The 27,580-nt window shown below is 37.2% G+C and overlaps 3 protein-coding genes across 4 annotated transcripts; all 3 read left to right on the forward strand.

Moving 5' to 3' along the window:
* The first annotated feature begins 642 nt into the window (after positions 1–642).
* On the forward strand, positions 643–1,938 carry LOC113078369 (acetylcholinesterase collagenic tail peptide-like). Its single transcript, XM_026250694.1, has 5 exons — positions 643–747; positions 878–931; positions 1,306–1,359; positions 1,440–1,484; positions 1,849–1,938. The coding sequence occupies exons 1-5, from the start codon at positions 661–663 to the stop codon at positions 1,936–1,938; spliced, it is 330 nt and encodes a 109-aa protein (XP_026106479.1). The 5' UTR covers positions 643–660.
* Positions 1,939–2,020: 82 nt separating this feature from the next.
* LOC113078371 (collagen alpha-2(XI) chain-like) lies at positions 2,021–14,513 on the forward strand. Its single transcript, XM_026250697.1, has 51 exons — positions 2,021–2,037; positions 2,157–2,210; positions 2,321–2,365; positions 2,458–2,511; positions 2,841–2,885; positions 2,990–3,043; positions 3,169–3,213; positions 3,671–3,724; positions 3,885–3,992; positions 4,076–4,129; positions 4,220–4,273; positions 4,367–4,411; positions 4,951–5,004; positions 5,217–5,261; positions 5,405–5,458; positions 5,541–5,594; positions 5,684–5,737; positions 5,914–5,967; positions 6,165–6,218; positions 6,459–6,503; positions 6,606–6,650; positions 6,761–6,868; positions 6,958–7,011; positions 7,123–7,176; positions 7,759–7,812; positions 7,923–8,030; positions 8,130–8,183; positions 8,294–8,401; positions 8,489–8,542; positions 8,623–8,676; positions 8,774–8,827; positions 8,925–8,978; positions 9,138–9,245; positions 9,332–9,385; positions 9,483–9,536; positions 9,631–9,684; positions 10,950–11,003; positions 11,111–11,164; positions 11,234–11,287; positions 11,365–11,418; positions 11,727–11,780; positions 11,869–11,922; positions 12,012–12,065; positions 12,152–12,169; positions 12,422–12,484; positions 12,601–12,678; positions 12,828–12,969; positions 13,056–13,162; positions 13,526–13,594; positions 13,722–13,931; positions 14,093–14,513. Exons 3-51 carry the CDS (start codon positions 2,336–2,338, stop codon positions 14,219–14,221), a joined length of 3,222 nt encoding a protein of 1,073 aa, XP_026106482.1. The 5' UTR covers positions 2,021–2,037; positions 2,157–2,210; positions 2,321–2,335; the 3' UTR covers positions 14,222–14,513.
* Positions 14,514–15,001: 488 nt separating this feature from the next.
* On the forward strand, positions 15,002–24,618 carry LOC113078370 (sterol O-acyltransferase 1-like). Of its 2 annotated transcripts, XM_026250695.1 has the most exons (12): positions 15,002–15,182; positions 18,508–18,566; positions 20,474–20,603; positions 20,854–20,942; positions 21,097–21,204; positions 21,839–22,052; positions 22,188–22,260; positions 22,416–22,513; positions 22,679–22,777; positions 23,076–23,211; positions 23,482–23,609; positions 23,693–24,618. In XM_026250695.1, the coding sequence occupies exons 4-12, from the start codon at positions 20,926–20,928 to the stop codon at positions 23,768–23,770; spliced, it is 951 nt and encodes a 316-aa protein (XP_026106480.1). In that variant the 5' UTR covers positions 15,002–15,182; positions 18,508–18,566; positions 20,474–20,603; positions 20,854–20,925; the 3' UTR covers positions 23,771–24,618. The 2 variants fall into 2 exon arrangements, with proteins under 2 accessions (XP_026106480.1, XP_026106481.1); XM_026250696.1 differs by lacking the exon at positions 23,693–24,618 and having other exon boundaries at positions 22,131–22,260; positions 23,076–23,605.
* The last annotated feature ends 2,962 nt before the right edge of the window (positions 24,619–27,580 follow it).

Consider the following 27,580-nt stretch of genomic DNA (forward strand, 5'->3'; position numbering starts at 1 on the left):
GAGCAGTTCAATCTTTGGCGTCAAGGGACAAGTGTGATCAAGATGACATTCATCTGAACTCCTGTTGGCTAACTCCTCATTTATAAGCTTTTGTCAATTCAATTATTATTTAACTGGTTTTAAAAACCTTACACATTTCATCTTCTCATTATACAACCTGCCACTGATGACAAATAAGCAAATCATGTTTCTTGGCTGTAATGTAACTTAAACACACGCTAACTTAAAAGAAAAGAAATTCCCTGTTTTAAGAAAAATACAACAACAACATCACTCTTAGAGATCATTTTTTTGTAATCAGTTTCAGTTCAGGTAAAATGTTTTAATTAAAGTTCTGTTTTTTAATTATTCTTAAAATAAGACCAGTGAACATAGTTCAGTTGTATTACATATTAACTTAACCCAGTCAATAAATGTGGTTGATCTTACCTGATGAGTATATTTAGCATCTGTCTTCCTCTAACAGAGTTGGGCTATATGGCAATAATGCTTCACTCTGATTGGTATAAAGACCATTCATTTGCAAGTAAAGAACTACTGTGGAAAATGTCCTTGTTAATGCTATAAAGCTTATCTATAAATGTTGATAAGGAGACTGAACCACATGTTGTTCTATCTGTATCATTTGTCATGTTCTAGGGAAGAATAGGACCGGTTGGAATGCCAGGGTCACCTGGGAGACCGGGACCAGAGGGCACAGCTGGGAAGGATGGGGAGACGGGCTCTCCAGGACCACCTGGCGAGGATGTAAGACTTATGGGAGTCCTCAATGCTCTTTATGCATCTATTCAAAGTGATTTAAGTTTTAGTAGTATATTCAATATATTGTATATTCTGCCTATAATTGAATACATTTATCTATGTGATTTTACTGTAGGGCCCAAAAGGTTATGCGGGAGAGAAGGGCAGTAAAGGGGAGCTGGGTGAGTGGGTAAGAATGACCAGGGTTTTTCTGTGGTTAATGAAATAACTAGTCCCTCATGGAATCTGTGCTTACAGAACCCGGGTAAAAACTGCACAGTTTTCCACAGAACTGGAACTTCTATCATATATTCAGTTCTGCAAATCATTTGACACATTTGACATTTACTAATATTGAATTATATTCTGCAGAAGTCTGCAAATTCCATTCGGGCCTAGCCGTAACATAACATAATCTAAATATCCAAGATCTAAACTGGAGTCCACTACTGCCACACAGCGTTTTTATTTGACATCTCAGCCATAAATCAAAATAAGTGATTGATTTTATCACACTCGTATTTAATTATGCACATTTAAAGAAATTGTATCTGGTGTGTTCAGGGGGATCTTGGTGAACAGGGGCCTCAGGGAACCAAAGGAAGAAAAGGAGAGAAGGTAAAATGTTGCTCCTGCTCTCCTGACTTTCCACTAGATAGTGATGATAATATCAATGACCAGCAAACTCTGTTCTTTAGGGAAAAAAGGGACAGAAGGGCCTAGCAGGGGTAGTAGGATATATTGTAAGTAACATATTTCTGTATTTCTGTAATTTCTTTATGAAGCAGATATTCTGTCTGTCCGTACGTACAGAACAATACCATTCAAACGTTTGAGAATGATATCTCGAACTGATATTGGTATTGAGATTTTTTACTATTTTTGAAGGACATCTCTTATGCTCACCAAGGCTGCATTTATTGGTGAACTATACAGTAAAACATTCATATTATTACAATTTAACATAAATGTTCTCTATTTTAAAAGATTTAAAAATGTAATTTATTTCTGTAATAGCAACGCTGAATTTTCCATTAGATGAAGATATTACAAGGTCAAAACAACTCTATGACATTCTTTAACAAACAATATATTTTCCATACAAAGGGGCCACCTGGACCTAGAGGACCACGGGGAATCATGGGGCCGCCTGGACCACCCGTATGTGCTAAACTATCATTTCCGTTGTCCATATAAAACATGCAAAAACGATGAGCAATCTGATTGTTTTTGTAATAATCTCTGACACAGGGACAGGAAGGGGGCCTGGGGTTCACTGGATCACCAGGACCACCCGTATGTTACAAAAATGCATTTAATATTTATAATATTTAAAAATATATACTTTTTAATTATTACATATCATCTCTCAATTCTTTGATGTTCAGAACTTGACCTTTGACCTCTCTTTACAGGGTCTTACGGGCCCAAGAGGGTTGAAGGGAGTTCCAGGCGTCAACGGACCCCCTGTAAGAAACACTCTAGTATTTATAAGCTCCAATCCTTCATCATCATCATTCCAGTAATCACAAATGATTAGGAAAACTGACTAGTACATAATACTGATTCTCTTTTATAGGGACAACTTGGTGAGATGGGGCCAAGGGGACCACTTGGCAAACAAGTAAGCCAATCTTTTATTTCCAAAGAGTTTTTTTTAAAACAAAAAAATAAAAAAAGCTCTAGAAAAAATTTATGTGCCATTATATATTACAGGGAGAGGAAGGGCCTGATGGTATTATCGGTATTCCTGGTGTTCCTGGACCCCAGGTGCTGTAGACTATGCATTTTACCTTTCTCATTTACATAATATATTCGTGTGCTCTTGGTCACCATGATTACATGCATAGTATTCAGGATCCATAATCTGTTTAAGATATTATTCTGAAATGAAGTTTCTATCATAGTCTAATATCACTGGATGTTGTAATCCATATTGTAATATTGTACTTATGCTGGAAAATTTGGAATATGTCCCAATTCTTATATTAATCTGCATATGTATTTGCATGTTAATGTAGTCGTTGAGTCTTTTCTCGTCTCTTTCCTCTCTCAAACTGTTATGTCTAACTACACTCATTACCGAACAATCTATTCAGGGAAAACCAGGGGGCGACGGACCACCAGGTCAAAAAGGAGACCCTGTATGTGCATCTCATTTTCTAAGAACTTTGAAATTCACATTTGAAATCTCATTTTGATTTTCCTACATTTACCTGAGGCACATGAGTATTTCTTATTCAAACAGGGAGATGTGGGAATTGAGGGAGACATTGGGAGTCCAGGACCACCGGGTCTAAAAGTAAGCCTGTGGTTCACTCAATAATTATTTTACAGTCTTTTTAGATATCTCTCATATTCTTTTGATACCCCAGTCCGCTTATATTGTAATGCAGCAATATACATAAAGCCACATTCTTGTTTCAGGGCGCCAATGGAAAACCAGGAAACCATGGGCCTTCAGGTGATCCAGTAAGATGATTTCAAACCGCTCCTTGATTTTTTACATGTCTGGTTATTGTAAGACATTTTTGTTTAAACATTATGTTTAGGAACGAGTTATATTTTGTAGAAGCTGCTGGTGAAGCAATATATTTATTTCAGTGTGTAGTTAGTGAGGCTACACAATTAATTGATAAATAAAATCTAAATTGTGATGTTGGCTCAATTATTAAAACTTAAATGGTTTGAATATACAATCAACACTTTCATTGTGTTGTGAGAGGTGACTTTTATATTGTATTTTAATGCTGTTTTTGTTTTTTGACATTTATGAGCAGCAGCATGAGATGTTGAGATGATATTAAATATTTTCATGTAACAACTCACATATATATAGTGATTTGGAATATTTCTATGCACTAGAGAAAACAATATAATGGTTTTGGGATAATTATGTTTGTTGTCTTTGGCTGTCTGTAAACTTCAGGGTTTGAAAGCACAGCGTGGGATGAAAGGAGATTCTGGCCAAAAAGGAGATTTAGTGAGTTCACTAAAGCATTTACAAAAGCTCTGGCCAAGTAAACAACACTTTTTATTTAGAGCCAGATGTAATCTGTTCTCAGACTAAAAATAAAAAAAACCCAGAGAACTAGCCGAAAGAACTAATCAATCCTTTCTTATCTGTGGCTTCTCTTTGTCAGGGTCCTCCGGGGCTGACAGGTAAACAGGGATTCAGAGGCAGAGGAGGGCAGTCGGGTGTACAGGGAGAGACTGGCCCTACTGGACCTGCTGGTTTACCAGGGCCCACGGTGAGCGCGGTGGCTCTTTTAACTGGTTAAAAACTGACTCACTGGAAGCCAGCCGCTTAGTCATTACATTGCTTTTATTTCAGGGCTATGATGGATCTGTTGGAGATCCGGGGAGACAGGGAAGAGATGGACCTAAGGTACAGTACTGTAATTCACTATTTGTCAAAAGAATCTAATATAATGCTATTCCATAAAACCCAGTTACCTTATTTAAATGGCATCTTTAGGGAGAGAGAGGCCATCCTGGTATCCAAGGTGCTTCTGGACCACGAGGAGACAAGGTGATTGATAATTGTTCACAATGTATTTTTGACAAAAGGCATACATTAGATATCACATAATTTCAATAAGACAACATTATTTGACTTTAAAAGGGCCGGGCAGGCCAAGGGGGATTCACTGGTTTTCCAGGACCTTTGGTAAGTATGATTTCTTAAATAAAGCTGAAAGTCATAACTACAAAGGCAAGGACACCAGTTGATGAAATCAGATCATTTTGAGTAGATTTGTCTGATCATAGCACCCCTAGTGGTCATTTTAGGAAACAAATTCTATCGATAGATTCAGTGTTTTGTAGCATCATATATATTTGTTTAAGTTGTTGTTGTTGTTATGTTTTTTGTCTTTATGTATATATATATATATATATATATATATATATAGAGAGAGAGAGAGAGAGAGAGAGAGAGAGAGAGAGAGAGAGAGAGAGAGAGAGAGAGAGAGAGGAGTTTAGTTTTAGTTCAGTAAATTTACAATTACCTTTGACTACTTAAACCCACTATTACATTTGACCAGTAGGTGGCACTGCAAACTGCAAACAACATGCAAACATTCATTCAATTCTAGGGCCTGTAGACTTGGGAAAATTATAAGAAAACAAAAAAAAATATGAAAACAGATGCCTGTGTACCTTGGACTAAAGAGAAAAGCCATATTTCCAAATGTTTTTATTTTACAGGGGGAGATGGGAAAATCAGGAGAACCAGGACCTGAAGGAAAGCCCGGTATTAAGGTTCCCTTGTACACCAAATCATTACTTTTTTAAATATTCATGCCATGAGAAACGCATGCCATGACTTTCATGATTTAGTAAGGTTTGATCATAATTTCCTTGTTCCTTTCGTCAGGATTATTTCAGTTACAACAGAAAATCCCATTCATGCTTATGGCTTAATTAACCCTATATATCAGGTTACTTAAATTTTTCATTTTTTAATGGGACAGGGAAGAACAGGGGTCCCTGGAGGAACCGGATTTAAAGGTCAAAAGGTAAACAGAGTTCCCTAATGATTAGTCTAATACTATAAGATTGAATGTCACAACAAACTTAGCATAGCATTGCTTAACTACACCATTGACTATGGTGGATTAGCATCCATCTTGGCAAAGTCATGATGTTTATGATCATTTAGGGACTGCAGGGTGTTTCAGGGAGTAGAGGACAGGACGGTATTCACGGTGCAACTGTAAGAGCCACACATACACAATGTTATACAGAATTCCCTGTTAGTTTGCTTCATTAGCCACTAAAGGTAATTTGTGTTACAGGGATCGATTGGACCACCAGGATCAGATGGAGGTAGAGGACCTCATGGTCCCTGGGTAAGACCTCCTCTTATTGTTTCATGCTATGTTAGACAAACTTTATACTGACATGGACGAACAACTGATTAAATCTGATGTCTGAACAGGGTTTACAGGGAAGACCTGGTGCACCAGGAATCCAAGGTCCCGTTGGAAAAAGTGTGAGTTTTATTTTCCTTTCCTGATTGACAGGATTTCCAAACCCTTCAGTCTCTTAGTTATGTAACTCTCCATCTTGTGGTATATTTAGCTGTTAAAAATGTCATAGTTTGCCAATTCTGACATTACAGTCTAAGAATATGACCTACAGCACAATGCTATTAAATACTTTTTAAAGGGGGAACCAGGGAGCTTGGGACTCACTGGCAAACCTGGAAAGCCTGGAATCAGAGTAAGTACTGATTTCATAAAAATCCGACCGAATTTTATATTACAGGACACCCAGTTCTTTAAATCAGACTTTGTCCGAATTTGGATTTTTTTTTTTTCCCTGTGGTCTTTTATTGCAACTGGCAATGAATTTGATATGGCTAGGTCAGTCTTAATAGTTTTTTTTTTTTACGATATTGCGTGGTCTGTTTTCCTCAGGGTGTCAAAGGCAGAGAGGGTTCAGAAGGGCTTCACGGCAGTCCTGGAGAGAAGGTTAGTGGTTTATGTAAAATGAACCAGTCACATCATGTGACACACCATATGATGACAAAATGTAATGCAATAAAAAGCTGAAAACATTATTAGCTACATTTAACAGTGATCAGCAGCAGAAGCAAAAGTTTCCTTTCATTTTTTTGTGTTCAAATCAAACCTCCTTTCATTCATAAGCCATATGTTCTACTGTCTGTTCTCTTCCTATAATTTAAATCTAATCTTTTCATCTGATATTAGGGGAAAAGTGGTCCTGAGGGGCCCAAAGGAAAACCTGGTCAGCCAGTAAGTGCTTTATAGGTTGTATATATTTAATTTTTTTCCTCATTCATTAACATTAAACTGTAGGTTTAAAAACTCTATCAATTTGTCGATTTTTCTGTCTAGGGTCCTCGAGGCCTACCAGGAGAGAAGGGCTACAGAGGACCTGCTGTAAAGAATACATTTAACATACATTTGCAATCATGATGTAATAGCAGGAATATTACTATGTTTTTATCTAGTTAGTAATTTGAAACATTTGTAAATATAATCTTCTAAAGGGCCCACAAGGAAACATAGGCCAGTGGGGTGAGACAGGTCTGCAGGGGCCGGTAGGAAATCAAGGGTCCAGAGGACCGCCGGGGCCACAAGGAGTGGCTGGGTACCCAGTATGTGTTTTTGGGTTATTTGGTTTATTGTTGCGAGGACTGAGGGAAGGTTTCAGCTCTAACCATATATTGTATTCTCTGTCTTTCAGGGTAAAGATGGACCACCTGGACCCCTCGGACCTCCAGGAGATAAAGGTGATAAGGTTGGCTGTTTTTTGTTTAAGTTTTATCTTCATTGTAATTTTGGAAAATGTATTGGTTCTTTCACCGTGGCCTTGTATGAGATCTTTTGTTTATAAATGTATTGGTCAAAGGGACTGAGAGGAGCCAGTGGGCTGAAGGGAGTTGCCGGTATCGACGGTGAGGAGGTAAATTCTGCTTTTATTAATATTAATACATATAATGCAAAGATATCTGTTTTGATTGTCCTAATTAGTTGGTTTGCGAACCATCCACATTTACACTACCTTTTAAAAATTTTGGTCAGTACATTTGTCTTTTATTCAGCACAGCTGCATTAAATGTTTAAAAATGTTTTTTTTTTTTTTTTTTACTGTCTGTTAATATTAATAAAAAAGTTTCCATCATGGGTTCCACTTAATTATTAATCGTAACAACTGTTTTTTTTTTACATTGTTAAAATTAAGAAACTTTTCTTGAACACCAGATCAGCATATAGAATGATTTCTGAAGGATCATGTGACACTAATGACTGGAGTAATGGCAGCTGAAAATTCAGCTTTGACATCAAAGGAATAACTGACATTTAAAATATGTTAGACAACAGTTATTTTTAGTTGTAATAATATTTCACAATATTACAGTTTTTATTGTATAACTGAGCAAATAAACGCTGCCTTGGTGAGCATAAGAGGCTTCTTTCAAAAACATTAAAAAGCCTAATGACTTCAGATTTTTTGTGGAAAATGAAATGGGTAACCATTTTGTAGGGCTCAGGGGGTGAATCTGGAGCAGTTGGACCAGCAGGAAGCAAAGGCTTGTCTGTGAGTACAAATCCTCTGATGCTGTATGTTTGCCATCTCCATTTCATACATGTACATTGTGTTATGGTGTTTTATGTAAATGATACACAGGACAGAACTGTCGGTTGTAGGGTGAGAAGGGTAATGAAGGATCTTTTGGTGATCGTGGCCCAAAGGGAATCCAAGGAGAGAGTGGAAATCAAGGACCAACTGGAGTCAAAGGACAAAAAGGACGAGAAGTAAGAATGCTGATCTGATTTTTGATTATTTCTTAGGTACAAAATACCATAAATTATTAACAAAAAGATGTTTTGTGTTTGTTTGTTTTTGTTTGTCAGGGGTTGAGTGGTGCTCCAGGGCAGAAGGGAGATCCTGGATCCCCTGGTGAAAAAGTGAGTTTTTTTTTATATAAAATTTACACAGGTGTTTGAGTGAAATAGTCAAATGCATTGAAATATTCTTATTGCTGACATGTTTTCTGTGTGTTTTTGTTTTTGCTCAGGGTCAGACAGGTGTGAGAGGTTACTCTGGGTTGATAGGAAAGTATGGTCCTGGAGGGAACATGGGCAAATCTGGTGAAAAAGGCGACAAAGGTCTACGTGGACTTCTTGTGGGTACCACTTCCTCTTTTATAGCTAATGGAGCCTATGAAAAAATATATTTATTTTGTTATTTCAATGTTCTATTGGTATTATAGGGCACTGCAGGAACAATTGGGCCACCAGGTCCTAATGGTGCTATTGGGTTACCGGTAAGTTAGGTTTAATATATTTGATTTATTGTATATTTTTGGATATACATTTGGCATTAATTTATTCCATTCAAATTTAGGGTTTGCCAGGAAAAAACGGATTTGTTGGACAAAGTGGAAAATTTGGACCAATAGTATGTTTTCATTAATATTATTATTTTTTTTTACTGATAAGACTTGACTTTACACCATCTTATGAGTAACTGCATCTGTTGTTTTTGCCCCCTGCAGGGAGAACCTGGAGTTAAAGGGAATCCAGGCAGCCCTGGGAAGATTGGATCAATGGTAGGTTTTTAACTTTGAAGATGCATGCATTATTTAGAAAATGTTGCCTGGTTGCCTTACTGACCTGAATTTGTTGAATCTTGCATGTTGTTTACAGGGCGTTTCAGGCCCAAGTGGGAAGAAAGGAGAGCCTGGAACAAGAGGCAGAATGGTGAGATAACACTTTACAACCAGATTGGTTTCCGATTCTAAAGAACAAAATATGAAGCATTTGCTATAAAAAAAAAAGGACAAAGGTATTTCACACTGACATACATTATGCTCAAATGGGTAGTGTTAACATATCAAAATGATCTATGCTCCTGTCTAGGGGCCAATGGGTCAGCTGGGAGCTGTGGGTCCTCGCGGACTAAAGGGAAAACTAGGATCTTCAGGGCCTTCAGGGGAAAAAGGAGTCAAGGGTCAACCAGGGCCAAAAGTGAGTGGCTTAATTTTTTGCAGACGTATCATTAAATCTGGCCATTTATTGTATTAACCAGTTGTTTTTGTGATTCTTTCACACAGGGGATGAGTGGTACTCCTGGAAGGAGAGGAAGTAAAGGTGTTGCAGGAAAGCCAGTGGGTTCATGCATTTTCAGGCTTTTATTGTCTTGATAATCTGCAACTTAAATTAAAATAAAAAGTTCATACATGGATATGATGCATTATTGTCTAGGGACCTCAAGGACCAAAAGGGAAACATGGTAATCCTGGTCTACCTGGAAAGCCAGCAAGTATCCCTAATACAAATGTCTAAACCATCTGCCTATTTTATTTTATGATTGTGCCAAACATGATTGACTTTTACACTAACACTATTTTAGGGACGTAGTGGTACAGATGGATTGTTGGGAGTTATTGGCACTGAAGGCGACCCAGTGAGTAGCTTCCTTTTATTCACATTTTACAGTAGTGCTTACCAATGCAAACTCAATGCTAGTCTTACATGTTGCCTTGTGTTGTTTGGTCTTTTATGTCATTTCCTGTTTCCTGTGTGCTTCGTAGTCAGTTTGTAGTTTGGTTGTTTGTCGGTTCCTTCTTGATTAGTTTCCTCAGGTGTGTCTTGTTATCTTGATAAGCTTGTTACCCCTTGCTTATATATACCCCTGTGTTTCCTCGGTTCATTGTCTGGTGTTGGTCTCCATGTATGAATCGTGTATTTGTTGTCAGTTCTGTTTTCCTTTCCCACATTTGGTTTGATCTTGCTTGGATTTATTATTGTTTGCACCTGGATCTAGTGGTGGGCAGAGCGGGGCTTCATGAAACACTGAAATAGTCGAAGCAAATGTACCAAGGATTCGAAACAATTCGACACCCATCTCTTTTCAAGTATTACACTGAAACAGCATTGACAGCGAATCAGTTAAGCGAACTGACTACTTATAACATATATGTTATGCTTGTGATTTAACCATGTGGGCTGGGTTAGTGGTAAGTGTGCATGACTGGCATGTTATCAGAACCCGTGACTTAAGGTTTGAAATGAAATTCAGGTCTCAAAATGCTTGTGAAACAAAATGCTTGTGATGCTTTGATTCACCTTAGTCTCATCAGATGGGTGTTTCGAATCACACCTCAGAGCAGTCTTTCGAAACATCTGCGCTTCAGGATTTCGACACCATGTCGAAAAATTGGTTTTGCATCAGCCATCCATACCTGGACCCTGCTTTCCCTCATTCTGAAGCAGCCACACTACAGTTGGGTTGTTATTGTGCAGTTGTTGGGGTGTTCTGAATATTTGCTATGTAGTTATGAGGGTGATCTGGGCCCTAAATGATGTTCTTGTTAACAAGGTTAGGGAGGAGTGCGTCAGATACTTAGCCTAATCAACACAGGTGGACCACAATCTAGTAATCAATCCCACAGTATAAATATCGCTGACTTACCTCTATCCATTGATGGTTCATCAGCATCCCTCCTCCACCCCATCTCCTCACTTCAAATTCACTTTAGAATTAGATGGGGAAGGGGGGGGGGTACTCTAGGTGCGGGCCATTCCTGAGCTCAGAGCCCTTTCCCGGACAGCACGCCAAATACGCATACCATACCTCAGCTAATTATATGTAAGCGTGAACTCGTGAATTGCTTTATGGTAAATATTGTATGAACATGAGCATTTACTACCTTACTGTACAACTTGCAGGGAGACATTGGTTTCCGAGGACCTCTGGGGAAACCAGGTTCTCCAGGTAGTGCTGTAAGTAAGTTTTCTTTTTTTACAGACTATTTGAATCATTTATTAAATAATATTGGTTTTATATTATGGTCATGACGTTTGGCATGGTTTCAAAAACAAATTCAAAGGGTGCCCCAGGAACACCGGGTTTGGAAGGGAGTCAAGGAGTACATGGGCCAAAGGTAATTTCCTCTCTGTCTCTTTAATAGTTGTTTCCCACTAGAGTCAATTTACCAGCCTTTTCATCACAGGGCACTGTAGGACCCAAAGGGAAACCAGGACCTATTGGGCTGATAGGACCAAAGGTAATCAAATCAAAGTCATTGTTCTGCCTTCCACAATCCATAAGGATTTTAATTTTATAAAGGTTTTTTTTACTTAGGGGATTCCGGGACTTCAAGGTGAAAAGGGAGATGTTGGACAAAAGGGACCAAAGGTATCACTGTATCCACTGACTATAGACAACTGTTTTAGCTTCTGACATAATAAATAATGTTAACCCTGGTAAGAATAATGGTAAAAAACAGAGGCCTAAACTGAGCAAAAATATGCAATTCGTTGCAGTAGCTGATATTTCTGTGGCCAAAAAGTTAGATGTAGGCTATTTGGAATTATACTAAAAGAATAATCTGTTAATCAGATGACAGAAAGCATGTAGTAGATTGTGTACAGCAGGTTTTTCAGCAAAGTTGTGATCATATTGGTCACTTCAAGGCCTTGCTCATTGCTCAATGTAATATACAGGGCCATGTTGGTATAAGAGGATTGCAAGGGCCCAGCGGACCACCAGGAGAAAAGGTAAGTTCAATTGAAACATAGAAAGCACATCAAAAACAACCAGTTGCTTTTTTTTTCCTGTAGTTAGGAATGTTCCTTCATCTTGCAGGGAAAGCAAGGTGCTCCAGGGTACAAGGGACAGCCTGGGCAGAAAGGCATACAGGTGAATAACTGCCTGCTGTATTTTTGTGAACATATTTACTGTGAACTTTTGATTCTTTATTCATATTTTAAATATGTTATTTGTTGCAGGGGGAAGCTGGTGCTCGTGGGCCTCCTGGTGGCAAAGGACTCCCTGGTTCACCTGTATGTCTCTTTGTAAACACATTGACCAGCTTTATCTGCTTTAGAACAATAGAATAGATGACACAGTTTCTTGTTTTGCTCGACAGGGTCCAACTGGAAGGAAGGTACAGTATGTACTAAAATTGTAGGTGTGATTGTAATAAATATAGTCCTGCTTATCTTTGCCCTGTACCTGAACCAAGTAAGTACAATCAAACTGACCTGCAGTGCCTTGGCATGCAATATTTTAACAGCAGTATACAGTAAGGTGACACAGAAACATTGAAAATATGGAATTTGAAATATGATTTTGACCTCAAGTATATTACGCTTAATAGAGTTAAATGTGGTTTCTTAAGTATTGTCTATATGAACAGGGTATGAAAGGAGTTCAGGGAATATCAGGACAGAAAGGTGTGAAAGGTCAGAGAGGACTTCCTGTAAGTGGAATAGTTTTAATTTCACACTTTAACTTTACTGTCATACTTATATTATGCCTTTTTAAGAGATTGTGTCTTAATCTTATATTCTGGCTCACCTATCGCCATCTCACAAGGGAAAACCAGGTGTTCCCGTCCAGCAGATACCAGGGCGTCATACTCCACCTCATGCTCCAAGAAGAGGTTTACAAAATGTTGGTACAAACTCAAGCAGTCAGCCTTGGTTTGTTGAGCACTGAAACACTTTTTATTGTCAAATATAGAGGGAAATGTGGGGTTGGGTAGCAGGCCTAAGATTAAGTTTTTAATTTACTGATCGATTGTCTTTGCATATTCTTTTCAGAAAGTAAGGTTATTATCCAGAAATTCTCGATTTGATAACCCTGAAGAAGTGATTGAGGAAAATAGCCGCTGGCAAGGCACAAAAGACAGCCCAGCAACCACCTGCAGAGAACTCCATCTCATCCAGCCTCACCTCAGAGATGGTGAGCAGACTCCAGACTCCAGGCTCTTGTTTTTAAAAAATTAAATCATAGACTGGACATTTAATTTATTGTTATCCTGTTTATAGGGCACTACTATATTGATCCAAACCATGGGTGTCCATTTGATGCTCTCCATGTGTTCTGTAATTTTACTGCTGGTGGTCTAACTTGTGTGTCTCCTGTCCGGTCTAAAGTAAGAAGGATTTTCACAGTCAGTTTTCAATTTGGTGATTCTAAGATCTTTAAACTAATGTTTTTCTTAACTTTCTTAACAAAAGTGGGATTTAAAAATGTAAAGATATTATTTATTGGCCGTTATTATTATCATACATATATAATAATCTTATATATATATATATATATATAAGAATATTCTGTGGAATGGAAAGCTTATGTTTAAGATTCTTCATGGAACCATATGGCAATAAAATATATATATATATATTTTTTAAAGATATGTGCCAGTATGACAGATTAAAATTTACAGTTGTTTTGTGTAGATATACTGTTATATTGAATATAATACTAGTGTTTATATTTGCGGTGGTTTTATCAGATCTCAGGGATGTGGCCATCAGCGGACGGATCTAAAAAGTGGTTTAGCGAGCTTCAAAGAGGCTTCAAGGTAAATGACTGAACTTGCTGAATTGGGTGTTTTGTTTCTATGGAAACAGTGCTGTGAATATCATAATTTTTATTAAGAATAGCAGGCATTTTAATGAATGTAATTTTCTGATTATTGCTCTCCACAGTTTGAGTACAGAGATCTCGATGTTGTCCAACTGCGATTCCTACGGTTACACAGTACCTCTGCCATACAAAGCATCAGCCTGACATGTTCTAAAAAACACGGGCCCACTGCTAAACACCAGGATACCACCAAGAGAGTGTTACGCTTATGGGGAGACTCCAATGAAGAAATCCATCCATCCCACGTCCTCATATCACAACATGGTTGTGAGGTTAGAAGCAATCTTAGGGCATGTAATTATAGGAAACTTCAAAACAGGTTTTCTAAACAAGAAGTTTACAAAAAATGGCACACATCCAAAATATGCAATGTAAAGTAAAACTATTCCATAACAGGAGGTCATCAGGTATTTTCCCTGCCTTATCTTTGCAGGTAACAGCACAGGTGAGGGTTCTCGGGAATTCTGAGCTCCACGGAGGAGACATACAACTCCTTCCCATAAGAGATGTTCTTTTGCAGGGTGGAGGAGAAATCGTCCTTGGACATGTGTGCTTTTTATAGCATCTTTCCAAAAACAGATTCCATTCACAGAGCACCTGGAAGGAGTGCATTGTTCCCATGGGACATGCGCTACAATTAGGCTTTGAATATTGTATAATAATTTAAGGTAGATTATGATTAGTGAATTTGTTCTCCAGGGTTTATATTATTTAGATTTCTGCTACACTGCAAGTACTGTGTGTGAGAGCATGTGAATTTATTTAGACTTGTGTGTCAGTGTGTTGTGAGTATTTATGTAATGATTTATTTATGTAAGTTTGTAAGAATTTATGGAGGAAAAAATCATTTATTAAACCTTACACGTATCTTCTTCTTCTTTTTTTATTAAATTGATATAAAAATTGTAGAAATATAGAAATTTAATTATAGAAATATAATTAAATTCACAGTATTTTTGCCATCATCCTGAATGATGCAATAAACATCCCCTGTATAAGTAAATTTTTTATATATTTTTTTTACTGTATTTAAAACTAGGCATCATTTCACATACATTAGTGAATTTGAATGTGTTTCATAAATAATTTGGGGCATCAATGAGTGACTAGATTAGGATCTAACCATATAATGTCTTCGTTCTCCATAAGCTGTTAATAAAACACATACAACTAAATTATAAGCACATCATTTGACATTTGTATTTGGGGTGAAAAATGACCTGGGCATATATTCTTGAAGTGTTTTGAGATGTATTTATTCCACACATTACATCTTTGAGAGGAGAGAGATAACACAGTCATTACATCAACCAGGCAGCGTTACATTTACGTTAGCCGCTCGTCCAATCAGATGCCGTTTCGAAGCAGACTCCGCCTCCGTTCTTTCAGTTGATTCAGGCATGATGCTGAGCTGATCTTGTTCAATCAAACGGCGTTGCCAGCGTCAACATTCACAGAGTTTGTCTTCAGAAAGCGGAATTGAGGAGATTACTACACACGTGTGTACTGAGGAAGAAGCACAAGTAAGTGATATAAACGTTGTTTTTTGTCTTTCTTAAACGAAGCCTCTGAAACAGACAATATTTTGTTCGGAAACATTTCCTGGTACGTTATATTAATAAAGCTATATAATTAATAAAGTTTTTATTAAATTACATTTAGTGTCTATATAAATAAAGACGAATAGTTGATCCCCCTCAAAAATGACAGCCCAGGATCAACACAGCTAATTTAGTGTAACGTTATTGTAGAACTCCGTTTTAGCGTTAAAGGTTGAGTTATTTGCATTTGTGTGGTAAGCCATTTTAACGTTTATTCTATTAATTAACTAGGGTCTTGTTTTCCTGGTAGTATATTTACTCATACAGTTATTATGTAATAATAAGCCAATAAGTAATTAAAGGGATAGTTCACCCAAAAAATTATGTCATTAATGACTCACCCTCATGTCGTTCCAAATCCGTAAGACCTCCGTTTATCTTCGGAACACAGTTTAAGGGGAGGAAGGGGGGGGGGGGGGCTGTATGAAAGGGGCTGTATGAAATGCTATTTCATGCATACTGAGTTTTTTACACTGTTAAAGAGTTGGATTCCCATGCTAAACATGGCCAAAGTTTCAAAAATTAAGTTGTACGTTTGAAGGAGTATTTCTGTTCCCAAAATACTCCTTCCAGTTTGTCACAAGTTTCGGAAAGTTTTTTCGAGATGGAGCGCAATTTCCTTATATGGGTCTTGAGGGCACGTTTGCCGGAAGAGCGCGCACTCCCGTACAGCAAGGCTGAGCACAGACATTTCACTGATCAGAGCGATTCACTGATCAGAGCGAGAGCGTTGTGAAAAGTCACAAAAGAAGTGTGTTTTTGGTTGCCAGGGCAAGACAACCCTGCACAGATTACCAAAAAAAAAAAAAAAACAGCATTAAGGGACCAGTGGATGGAGTTTATTTTTACAGAGCATCAACGGAGTTGTGCAAGTGTTTTTGTTTGTTCCCTGCATTTCGAAGATGCTTGTTTTACAAACAAGGCCCAGTTAGACGACGGATTTGAACATCGTTTATTTCTTAAGGATGATGCAATCCCAACGAAAAAGGGTCACGATCGTGTGTTGGAACCACAGGCGGTGAGTAAAACTGCTTAAAATATCTCTGCCTCCTTGTTAGTGCGTCCCCTCCCATACCAGACAAAAGCCTACTGGTGCTCGTGATTCTTTGGCTCCGCCCACACGTCACGCATCCAGCCGATCGTGTTTTTCCGGGAAAAATCGGTACAGACTATCTTACTCTTATGAATATAATAAAACTAAAGACTTTTTGGAGTTATAAAGGATGCAGTACTACTCTATAGGTACTCAAGATTAAAAGGATATTGAGTGAAAACGAGCATTTCACCCCCCCTTTAAGATATTTTAGATTTAGTCCGAGAGCTTTCTGTCCTTCCATTGAAAATGTGTGTACAATATACTGTCCCTGTTTAGGAAGGTAATAAAACATCTTCAAAGTAGTCCAAGTGACATCAGAGGGTCAGTTAGAAATTGTTGAAGCATCGAAAATACATTTGGGTCCAAAAATAACAAAAACTACGAGTTATTCAGCATTGTCTTCTCTTCCGGGTCTGTTGTGAGTGAGTTTTTTAAATATCATATATAATTTAAGGGTTTTCAGTGGGATATAATGTAGTGCTTTTTGTCAAAAGTCATCAAGTTCTATGCTTACTATTAATTCATTGCCTCTATAGTATAAAACTCAAATAGATTGAAATAAAGACATTTTGTTTATTTCTGTCTTTCTTTACTGCATTTTAAAGGGGGGGTGAAATGCTCGTTTTCACTCAATATCCTGTTAATCTTGAGTACCTATAGAGTAGTACTGCATCCTTCATAACTCCAAGATAGTCTGTACCGATTTTTCCCGGAAAAACACGAGCGCCTAGAGGTGTGACGTGTGGGCGGAGCTAAAGAATCACGAGCGCCAGTAGGCTTTTGAGTTGAGAGCATGTGGAAGCTGTAACACAGATCCAGAGGCTGAAATTTAAAAAGAGCAGCATCTGCAAAGGCGGTATGCTATGTGGTATGTACTGAAACTGTATATATTTGCTTAGCAGTTTTGGAAAATGACTAAGTTCCACTTTATGTCGTCTTTTTTTTTTTAAGCTGTACATGTGGTAAGTGCAGTTTGATGACAACATCGCATGTTGTTTACTTGATGTGCTTACGCGCCGATAGCTAAGTTAACAACACAGAGATATTTGAAGCAGTTTTACTCACCGCATGTGGTTCCAGCACAGGATCGTGACCCTTTTCCGTTGGGACTGCATTATCCTTAAGAAATAAACGATGTGCAATCCGAAATGCAGGGAACAAACAAAAACACTTGCACAACTCCGTTGATGCTCTGTAAAAATAAACTCCATCCACTGGTCCCTTAATGCTGTTTCTCTTTTGGTAATCTGTGCAGGGTTGTCTTGCCCTGGCAACCAAAAACACACTTCTTTTGTGACTTTTTGCAACGCTCTCGCTCTGATCAGTGATTGTCTGTGCACAGCCTCTCTCTGCTCTGCTATACAGGAGCATGAACTCTTCCGGCAGAAGTGTCCTTAAGACCCATATAAGGAAATTCCGCTCCATCTAACGTCACACAGAGCCATACTCGAAAAAAACTTCCCGAAACTTGTGACAAACCGGAAGAGGTTTTTTTGGAACAAAAATACTCCTTCAAACGTACAACTTAATTTTTGAAACTTTGTCCATGTTTAGCATGGGAATCCAACTCTTTAACAGTGTAAAAAACTCAGTATGCATGAAATAGCATTTCACCCCCCCTTTAAAACTTTAACTGCATTTTTTAACTTTTAATGAATTGTAATAAGTCTAGTTGGCTTTGACATACTGTATGTATCTATCCTAATGTCAAGTCTCTCTTTCCTAAATGAAAGTGACTCTTTTTTAGTCGTCAAAAATATAGCGATGAAATATTTGTATTTATACTGAATAGTAAATATTGTATCGTAATTTGCTTAAAACCTGTGGCCTACAGGCTAATGAAATAATTATTTTTTTAATTTTATTTTATTGTAAACTTGTGGTGACTTTTTTTTTGTCTTTTTTCAGTGTGTTTTAGAGCAATTTTTGTGATGTGAATGTTCTTATTTCTGTTAATGTACATTAGTGTTGTATGAATCACCGTCTCTTCTGTTTGCACTCTATCAGATCGAGGTATTCTGTTTGCATTATGTTAGATTAGTTAGAGATGAGTGGTATGGTAACCAGGATACGTGTCCAGAATGACCTGCTCCATCTGTGTGTAGTTGATCTGAGCAATCATGAGAGAATTGTACTGATGTTTCATTTCAGGAACAGTGGAAATGAAGCACATTATCAGTGCAAAACTACAGCTGAAGAAGAAAGCTGAGGTAGGATGGCTCAGAAACTTTCAGTACTTTTTTCTTGCATTAAAGGAAAACAAATTTCAAAACAATGAATGCAACCGTGTCAAATGTTGTATGTGTGCAAATCTTGTTCGTTATCACTGTAGTGTAATGGTGTATCTGTATTATCACATATTATGTCACAGATTAACAGATCCTAAACGTTCAAGCATGACCTTTGGTTTGACTAAATCCTTTCAATGGTGTAAATGCAATGCTTATTTTTGTGATAAATATTAGTGCAGGGCAACTATTAATCGCATACAAAATAAAAGTTTTTGTGTACATAATATATTTTTGTACTGTGTATATTTACTATATATAAAAATACACAGTCACACACAATATGTTGTTTATATATTTATATTACTACTGCTATATGAACAAAAGTGTAATAATATTTGGTTTGCAAACACTTTAAACAAATAAGGTGCTTTTTACAGCAGTGTTCCTTTAACATAGTAGCAGTTCAAATGTTTATTGTAGCCTCGTAGAGACTTGTGTGTGCGAGATGCTGGAGAATAATTAGTGTGTGCTCTCACTAGGGGTTCTTTACCGTGCCGAAGCACTTTTGACCCACACCGCGGTTCAGTTATATATAGATCAGTGTGTGTGAGTGCTAACCGTGCCAGAGTGCAGATCTTCTGATAAGTGTTGCGTGATTGCGTGAATATTTCTGAGTGGCCAAAGCAATAGATCTGTAAATCAGTATGATGTGAGAGGGATGTATGTTACAACAGTGCCAGTGAACAATGGTCTTTCATAATAATAAATATCTGCCTTAACGCAAGATATAATTGTTGGCGTTAATCAATTAATGCGTCAACGCAATAGTAATGCGTTAACTTGCCCAGCCCTAATTTATATATAATATAAACTATATGCATATAAATATATACATGTAAATATTTCTTAAATAGTGTAAATATACACAACACACACACATATATGTCATATAAACAAAAACTTTTTTTGGATGCAATTAATCACGATTAAATATTGCCCAGCACTCTTATATTATATATATTTCATCTGATCTTGACACATTGTGTCTACAGATTCTTTGTGAGAATATATATATATTTATATATATATATATATATATATATATATATATATATATATATATATATATATATATATATATATATATAATATTATGATTTGCTGGTCACGTGACAATCGATTTAAAAAAAAAAATTTTGTATATTAATTATTTATTGTTTATCAAGTGTATTCAAATAATCATGTGAACTGTGTAATTATTACTGAATAATTTAATAAATTCAGACTAAAAATATATTTTTTAATAGATTCAGACTGAAAGGTATTTTTTGGATATGACTTTTCTGACTTTGGTTTTAAGGGTCAAACATTGTTTGTGATTTAGATTGTTTTGCGCTGCTTGATGTAAGTGCTTGTAAAGGTTACAGGAAGTGCAGACAGAATAGGGAAGGATGTGGTTGTCAGACAGGGGCAGTGAGGTTTGAGAAAATATATAGTCCTTGTTTGTAACACATATCTTCTATATAGAGTTTATTTCCCTAAAAAAGACATTTTATCAAATGATTGGAACTTTAGAATTGATTTGAATTACAGACCTCCGATGTAATGCGTCAGTTCAGTTTCAGTTCATTCTGTGACTGAATTTAGTATTCATAAAGTTTCTTTGAGATAGAAGACTCATTTGTCACCATTAAGAGCAGCTGCATTTAAAAAGACATGACCGCTTGAGTTATCACATGACATTAGACCTGATTCTCTGGCGCAATTACTCTTATTTTGTGGATATGATTTGTAGAGCTTCATAAGACCTTCTGTTCTTGTTTGAAAGACCCTCCTTAGAAGAGGCTAGCTGTTCTGTGTATTCACTGTTTGCTATTTGTTTTCAGCATTTGAAGGCAGACCTGACACTCAGGTCAATGAATTCATGGACAGTCTGATAGAGGAGTCTGCCAGTCTGGGTTCGTCCCATGTGAGCACAGTCTTTCCTCTCTCAGAAAAGGAGAAAAGCAAACTCAGGTACTGAAAGCATGCCCAAACCGGATTACAATGAGTGCCACAGCTGTCTATTACACTTCATTCTCTTCTTTTTTACGGTCATTCAGATCTGCTTCACTTCATTTGTGATTTTTTTTTTTTCATTGTCTGATCTTATCATATGACTAGCATGTCAATCTATCAGCATACTGCTTTAATCTCACATTCTTTTTGCCTTTTCTTTTTTTATTCTGTTGTCTAAACCTTTTTATCTTCGTCTCTGCTCCTGTAGGCATACACAGCATTCCCAAGGCCAAAGCAAGCAGTTCGTGATCCGTCGATCACTGTTAGAGTACTGTAAGTCATGGATAATTTTAGCTGGTATGTGTAAATATATTTGTTTTGTTTCTGTCTGTGGTCAGATTAGCTGACCTTAATAAACCTTAGTGTTTAATTAGGAAGACAAGAAACATATGGTTGTACTGCTTATGAATATTTGTAAAGTAAAAGTGCTTATTACGTGATTTTTATGCAGTGATCTGTTTGAGGTGAGCCACATTCGCACCATCTATCACATGTTCATCGCCGTCCTCATCCTCTTCATCTTCAGCACGCTTGTCGTGGATTTCATCGATGAGGGGAGGTTAGAACATTCAGTGTTCATAAACACTTTTGGAATCTGTTTTGCTTCAGTTTTTGAAACTGCAACCTTGTTTTAAATGTTGAAGTTTTGACCTTGTCAACCTTGTGGTTTCATAAATGCATAATAGTTTTGTTTTCGCCAAAATATGAGGAGATATATTTTATCTCCGCATGCACAATGTTTGCAAGGTCTCCTAAATGAATGAAAAGGAGCCCTGAAACTATTCCATGCAAACTACTTCTGTATCGTATTAAAAATACATTTCTGATATGTCTGAATTTTGAATAGAATAACTCTTTATGTTATTTAAATAGGATTTTCTCCACAAAGAAAGAAAACTAAACGAAAAACATCTTTGCATGTAACCGGTTTAGTTAGTGTATTCTAGCTGGTGTAAGGATAAAGTTATGAAATTTGTGATTATGTGAACAAAAAGAATAAACAAATCAGTGATTTTACCAGACTGAAATATAATGTGTTGAGAATTGAGAAAGTAATATGCTCTTAACTCATAAGTGTTTTCTCATTAGTTTATCGTGTACCTTCAGTGTGACTTGGAGTAAAATAAGACAACAAAGGGACATTTACAAAATTATGTAAGCTGCAAAAACCTTTATTCCTTTGCTCTCTGTAGATTGGTGCTGGAGTTTGATCTGTTGGTGTACGCCTTTGGCCAGTTCCCCCTAGTGGTTGTCACGTGGATGTGGATGTTCCTGTCCACTCTTGTGGTTCCGTATGTGTTGCTCAGTGTCTGGGCCAGTGTTTTTCTGGGCCTTATGGACAGCACATATGTGGTGCTGAAGAATGGCCTTCCCCCTGCATCATGCTTCATACTTATTCTAGAACAGGTACTCCGTAACCATTTTATTTATGGTTGATTATTGGATGCTCTGTTTTCTTCTTTAATGTGTTCATTTAAATTCCAGGTGCTCGGCTGTTTATTTTATGCATATTACATATTTGTGCGGCTGTGTATCCCTCAGTTCCGCAGTATCAGTGTGCAGCTCTTTGACCTGAGGGCCATGGTGTTGTGTGTCTTCAACTCTATACTCCCAGGTAGAATGTCGACAGGACAGCTACTTTTTAATTTAGCTCATCTTTAGATACCTTAATAATGATAAGATGTCTAAACACGGAAGAAGACAAAGATTTAATAAAAAAAGTGCACAAATAAATGCAGTTTGTGTAATGGTGTCGTCTTCTATTCATAGGAGTGCTGGTGCTTTTCTTGGCATTTTTTTCCTTTCTGCATTGCTCGCTTAATGCATTTGCTGAAATGCTACGCTTTGGAGACAGAATGTTTTATAAGGTAACATACAGCAAAAAATGTGCCCTGTATATAATTTTACAAATACAGACCCTTCGATTAGATCAGATCAGATTTGTTTTATTGAAAAAAAAAAAAAAAAAAGATATATGCTAAATTACATGTCCATTATACAAATGTTCATTGAATAATGTGCTTTTTCTCTAGGACTGGTGGAACTCCACTTCATTTGCCAACTATTACCGCACATGGAATGTTGTAGTACATGACTGGCTTTATTACTATGTCTACAGGGACTTCCTGTGGGTAAGTCATCAGTCGAAAATTAGCACAGAATATAAGATGAATGATTATAGTTATTCTTTATTTATTGACTGATTAATTCAATCACTTTGAGTGCACTCTTTACAAAAATCATCCAGGAATCAGTAAAATTCATTGGTGTAAACAGTATTTCAGATTGGATCTTGACGATGGCTCTGAGTTATGCTGTATTTCAATAAACAGTCTGTGTTTGGTTTGTTTGCCTGGAAACTGGAATTTGTGTGAAACTGTGTCCAAATGTGCATTAAACTAAACCAAGTGTGATCATCCATATCTACAGATGACACAGAACCGATTCCATGCAGCAGCCATGTTGGTTGTTTTTACTGTGTCTGCTGTGGTGCACGAGTACGTTCTGGCCATCTGCTTTGGCTTTTTCTATCCCGTCATGTTCTGCCTCTTCATGTGCGTTGGAAGTAAGAATCTCATTTATTACAACTATATGTCCCTGCTAAAAAAAAATAAACCCCGGATAGTCTTAGCTGGCTAAAGCTGGTTTTACAGTTGACCAGTCTGGTGTTTAGCTGGTCAGCAGCTGGTCTACCAAAAACCATTCAAACATACCAATTTAACCAACTTGGGCAGGCTGGGATGCCGCAACCACCTAGACTTTGGTTAAGATGAGTCTGTTTTATATGATACAACAGAGCCTGAATACGAAAGTCTCTAATGCACTCATGTTTAAGTGGTGTTTAACTTCGTTCTTAACGACCGGAGAAAAGGGCCGATCTGGAACGTGATCATGTGGACTGCGCTGTTCTTGGGTCAGGGCGTTCTCATCTGTCTGTACTGTCAGGAGTGCCCTATTCAAGAGGTAAACAAAGTGCTTGTTCTTGGTAGGGTTCATCTAGATTCTGAATTTATTCATATATTCATGGTTTCTTTTTGTTTCCTCAGCCTTCTTTCCTAGACTTGTTGAAGCCTCGATCCTGGACGTGTGCTCCACAGACTAACACTGCTGTAGATGCTCACTAAAGCCACACCACCATCCTCCAGATGAATCAGACTTTTTTTTTTTTTAGCATTCTATAGGTATTGCACTCTGACCAAATGAAGTGAAACGTGACAAGCTTACTCTATAATCATGAAGACAATGTTTTATGAAGAGGCCTTAGATATTTAATATTTATTATAGCATCCATAATGGAATGTAGAATGTCTATAATGTGCATTATTAATATTTCTTTGTTTCCTTTCAAATTCCTAGTTAGCATTTGACAATCTATTTTAAGTTATGTCTGATCTGGCTAAAGAGATTCTGTTTTTAGAAGCCTCTGTGATGTTGTTGAGATCAGATTATATAAATGTGTTTTGTTTACTGCTACTTCTTAGCGTTGGATATTGTGGTGTTACTCCAGTACTGGAGAGGCCATGGAAGATTATACATGTGGTACATTTGAACCAGGTTGCCTGGCCTACACAAAACTGTAGAATGTTTACAAGCAGGGTTGCTATTCTAAAACCCCAGTGGATTTAAATTATGTGCCATATTTTACTACCACTGATAGTCTGGACTTTGGAAATTTGGACTTCATGTTTTTTTTTTTCTAGAGCTAAATTAATTAGATACTAATTTAAAAACCATGCTTTAGGACTTATTTATTACAAAACAGGGTATCATATTTTTGGAAGTGTTAAGGTTTTGAGCTGGCTGCACTCGTGATCATTATTATTACTAATGGTTTCCAAGCACAATTCCTTTGCTGGTTATAAATTATTATGAACAGTGATATGCAGGGGATTTATATAAAACAAAATAGTAATAATAAAGTGTAGGACATTTTGAATGGCATTTATTAGTGCAATAAAGAGTTTTGAGTGAATAATCTCTCTGAGTGAATAATTTGTTTGAGTGAGATTGTATTATATTTTTTAAATATTTTTTAAAAACACTTCTGCAATAACTGTGATGACCAGCAGGTGGTGATGGAGAGTTGCGTGTTAGGACTATATAACTGCACACAGCATTTTAAGAGTTTTCTTTATGGCAAATGCCATGTAAATGTTCCATTGTAATTTGTAAAATAACTGATGACTGTAATTTTCATCACAAAAAAAGTTATTAATATTTTGGAATAATATAAACTGATGGCATATTTTTTAATTTCTTCTGAAATGTTCAGTGCATAGCCTGTACCAACATGCTCTGGAATGGACAAATAAACAATTTGTCTTTAATTGACAGTTTAACAGGCTACAGTGGTTTGCTTGTATGCACACATAATATATCATGCTAATATGTTTCATGTGAATTGACCACGTAAAATCAAACCTTAAAGAGTGAATTAAAATATAGCCAATTTCTTTACAGATGAAATCATGTTGCAGAAATGAAAGATTATCATTTTAATATTAAAACTATTAGTATATTTTGCCATTGCTCTTGGTAGAGCTAAAAATGAATTAAATTAGGCGCGAAACATCGATTATTGCTAAGATTATTAATTAATATTTTAATAGATTTTTTATTTTATATTGTCCACTTTCTAGTTGGGAGCTGTATTCATTTGATTTTTATTAGTTATTTTTTTATTTGTTTCCCTTTCTTTTTTATTGTTGTTGTTATTTTAGTTCATTAAGTTAAACTAAACAAAGGTTAGAAATGTTGCTTTGGCAACTAACTGAAATAAAATGAGTCTAAATAAAACACACACACACACACACACACATATATAGGCTATATATATATTTGTGTATATATGTTTCAAGAATCGGCTTAAAACATATCTCTTCCATCTTTATTTGACCCTCTAACTATATCACTTAATATTCTAATTGTATTCTTAAAAAATCTAACCACCTTTCTAATCTTTTTGTATTCTATTTTTCCTCTAACTAGCTTGCTCTATTTTTTTTTTATTCTATCTGTTTTCTTTTTATTTATTATATTATTTAAAATCCCATGCTAGGTGTACTGTGTTAACCTAACTGATACTTGTTATAGCACTTATATATCATTACTCTTTTTGTTGTTTTTGATTGCTTCCACTGTCTTCATCTGTAAGTCGCTTTGGATAAAAGCGTCTGCTAAATTAATAAATGTAAATGTAAATAAATATAAATATATGTGTGCATTTTAATTTATATCAGTTTGTTTAAAATAAATGTTTTTTCGGTGGTTTTAGTTGACTATAATAATCCTGCTATAAAAACATATTATTGAATATGATATTGATCTAAGTGAGGTTGCGTTATATTCTTTATTTTGCTTTAATAAACATTTCAATAACACATTTTTGTATTTATTATTGTACTGTTCACATTACCCGGTTATCGACCTTATTCAGCTATTATTCACCATACATTATGAATGAACAATTCTCTTAATTGTGCTTATGTTAATACTGATGTATTAAAAAGAGAGGGTCTTTGGCATCACCGCGATGATGTGTGCTGCGCTCTCCGTCATTGGCTCGTGCAGCGCACGCCACTGATTCTGCGGTAAAGATGGCGGCGGCGGAGGGGGCACGCAGCGGCTGGAGCAGAACGGAACGACCCCAGACGGGTCCGCTTTAAGAGAAACAGCGCTGAGGGCAGGAGGATCGTACATTCCCGTTTAACAGAACCGCTTATCCGGTGCCGTTTGGTAGAATTTAACGATCAGACTGTACGTTGTTTGCTGTTAGGTGGTGGGTGGGTTCTCTCGATCTCCCTCATACACACACACACATTACGTTACACAGACGGCTAAGCTAAGCTAACGGAGCTCGGTCCGGTCCGGTAGAGGAGGAAGAGAAAGGGTGACCAAGAAGGGGAAGACTATCATCCCGAACTGAACAGGCCGTCGTCCCGCGGGTCGTTCTTTGGGGGATGTGAGCTGTCCAAACGGACGGCGGGTCTTTCCACGGATCTGTGTTATTTTCCCACCCAGAACTCTCGCAGGATGGGACAACAGGTAGGCCGCGTGGGAGAAGGGGCTTCCGCTGGGATCCAGACCCCACCGCAGGGGCAACAGCAGCAGGGCAGATCGAACCGGGCCAGCAACTCCGGGAGGAGACCCCGAGACGGCGGCGGCGGCGGGAGCAACATCACCGGGACTCCACCGGGCAGAACTGCCGCTGCAGCGAACATCACGCTGGATCCAGGAATCAATGTTTTCACCCTGCATTCAGGTATGAGCCCATTCAGGTCTTCATTGCGCATGTTTATTGATTTGAGTCAGTGCCAACTTGCTTATCATTCTCGGTGAAGTGTGGAGCTGCTCTCCGGTTTAGAAATACTCCATGACTCTCGGGCTGTGTTGTAAAATCTAGTTTGCTGCCTATCTAGACAATGCTATTTTTGACATCACGAATGAGTTCAAACACGTATTTAATCCCTAAACCTGCTCTCTAGGGAGACAGTTTACTGTGTTTTCTGACACAATCACCGAAATGTGCTGAATATAAGAGCTCAGGTCAGCCTGTTTGTATTGCTATTTCTTATAAACAACACTTTTATGTCTTAGTGACTTGGTAGAAAACAAGACTGAAACCACGTCTTAAACATTGAGGTGGATGAAACAAATTTCCTTTGATGGAACATATTAAACTTGTTTCATCCAAACAACACCCACATCAGAGATTTTTCTAGCTCTGGTAATATCAGTTTGTGAATTTAACATGGGTTTTGTAAATGGTCATTCATGGTCCAGTGTCTGGTCACCTTCCATTGGGACCTTTCTTTGTACACTTTAAAGTGTATTGCTGTATAAAAGTGTATTGCTGTAATGTTTATGTTTGAACCCTGTCGATCCATTTAATAACAACTTTGAAATTAGTGTATTGGGAAACTCTTGGTTGGTTA

This window comes from Carassius auratus, unplaced genomic scaffold (genome assembly GCF_003368295.1).
Source record: "Carassius auratus strain Wakin unplaced genomic scaffold, ASM336829v1 scaf_tig00025618, whole genome shotgun sequence".
NCBI lineage: Eukaryota > Metazoa > Chordata > Actinopteri > Cypriniformes > Cyprinidae > Carassius > Carassius auratus.

What these genes read in the sequence shown, in the direction of transcription:
- LOC113078371 (XM_026250697.1), top strand. Translation starts at nt 2,336, where the DNA reads ATGGGGCCAAGGGGACCACTTGGCAAACAA. An exon ending in AGGGAAGAGATGGACCTAAG is followed by an intron (nt 4,130 to 4,219) that starts GTACAGTACTGT and finishes TGGCATCTTTAG; the next exon opens with GGAGAGAGAGGCCATCCTGG. An exon ending in CAAGAAGAGGTTTACAAAAT is followed by an intron (nt 12,679 to 12,827) that starts GTTGGTACAAAC and finishes TATTCTTTTCAG; the next exon opens with AAAGTAAGGTTATTATCCAG.
- LOC113078369 (XM_026250694.1), top strand. Translation starts at nt 661, where the DNA reads ATGCCAGGGTCACCTGGGAGACCGGGACCAGAGGGCACAGCTGGGAAG. An exon ending in AAGGGGAGCTGGGTGAGTGG is followed by an intron (nt 932 to 1,305) that starts GTAAGAATGACC and finishes TGGTGTGTTCAG; the next exon opens with GGGGATCTTGGTGAACAGGG. An exon ending in AAGGAAGAAAAGGAGAGAAG is followed by an intron (nt 1,360 to 1,439) that starts GTAAAATGTTGC and finishes TCTGTTCTTTAG; the next exon opens with GGAAAAAAGGGACAGAAGGG.
- LOC113078370 (XM_026250695.1), top strand. An exon ending in GATTTCATCGATGAGGGGAG is followed by an intron (nt 21,205 to 21,838) that starts GTTAGAACATTC and finishes TGCTCTCTGTAG; the next exon opens with ATTGGTGCTGGAGTTTGATC. An exon ending in TCATACTTATTCTAGAACAG is followed by an intron (nt 22,053 to 22,187) that starts GTACTCCGTAAC and finishes TGTATCCCTCAG; the next exon opens with TTCCGCAGTATCAGTGTGCA.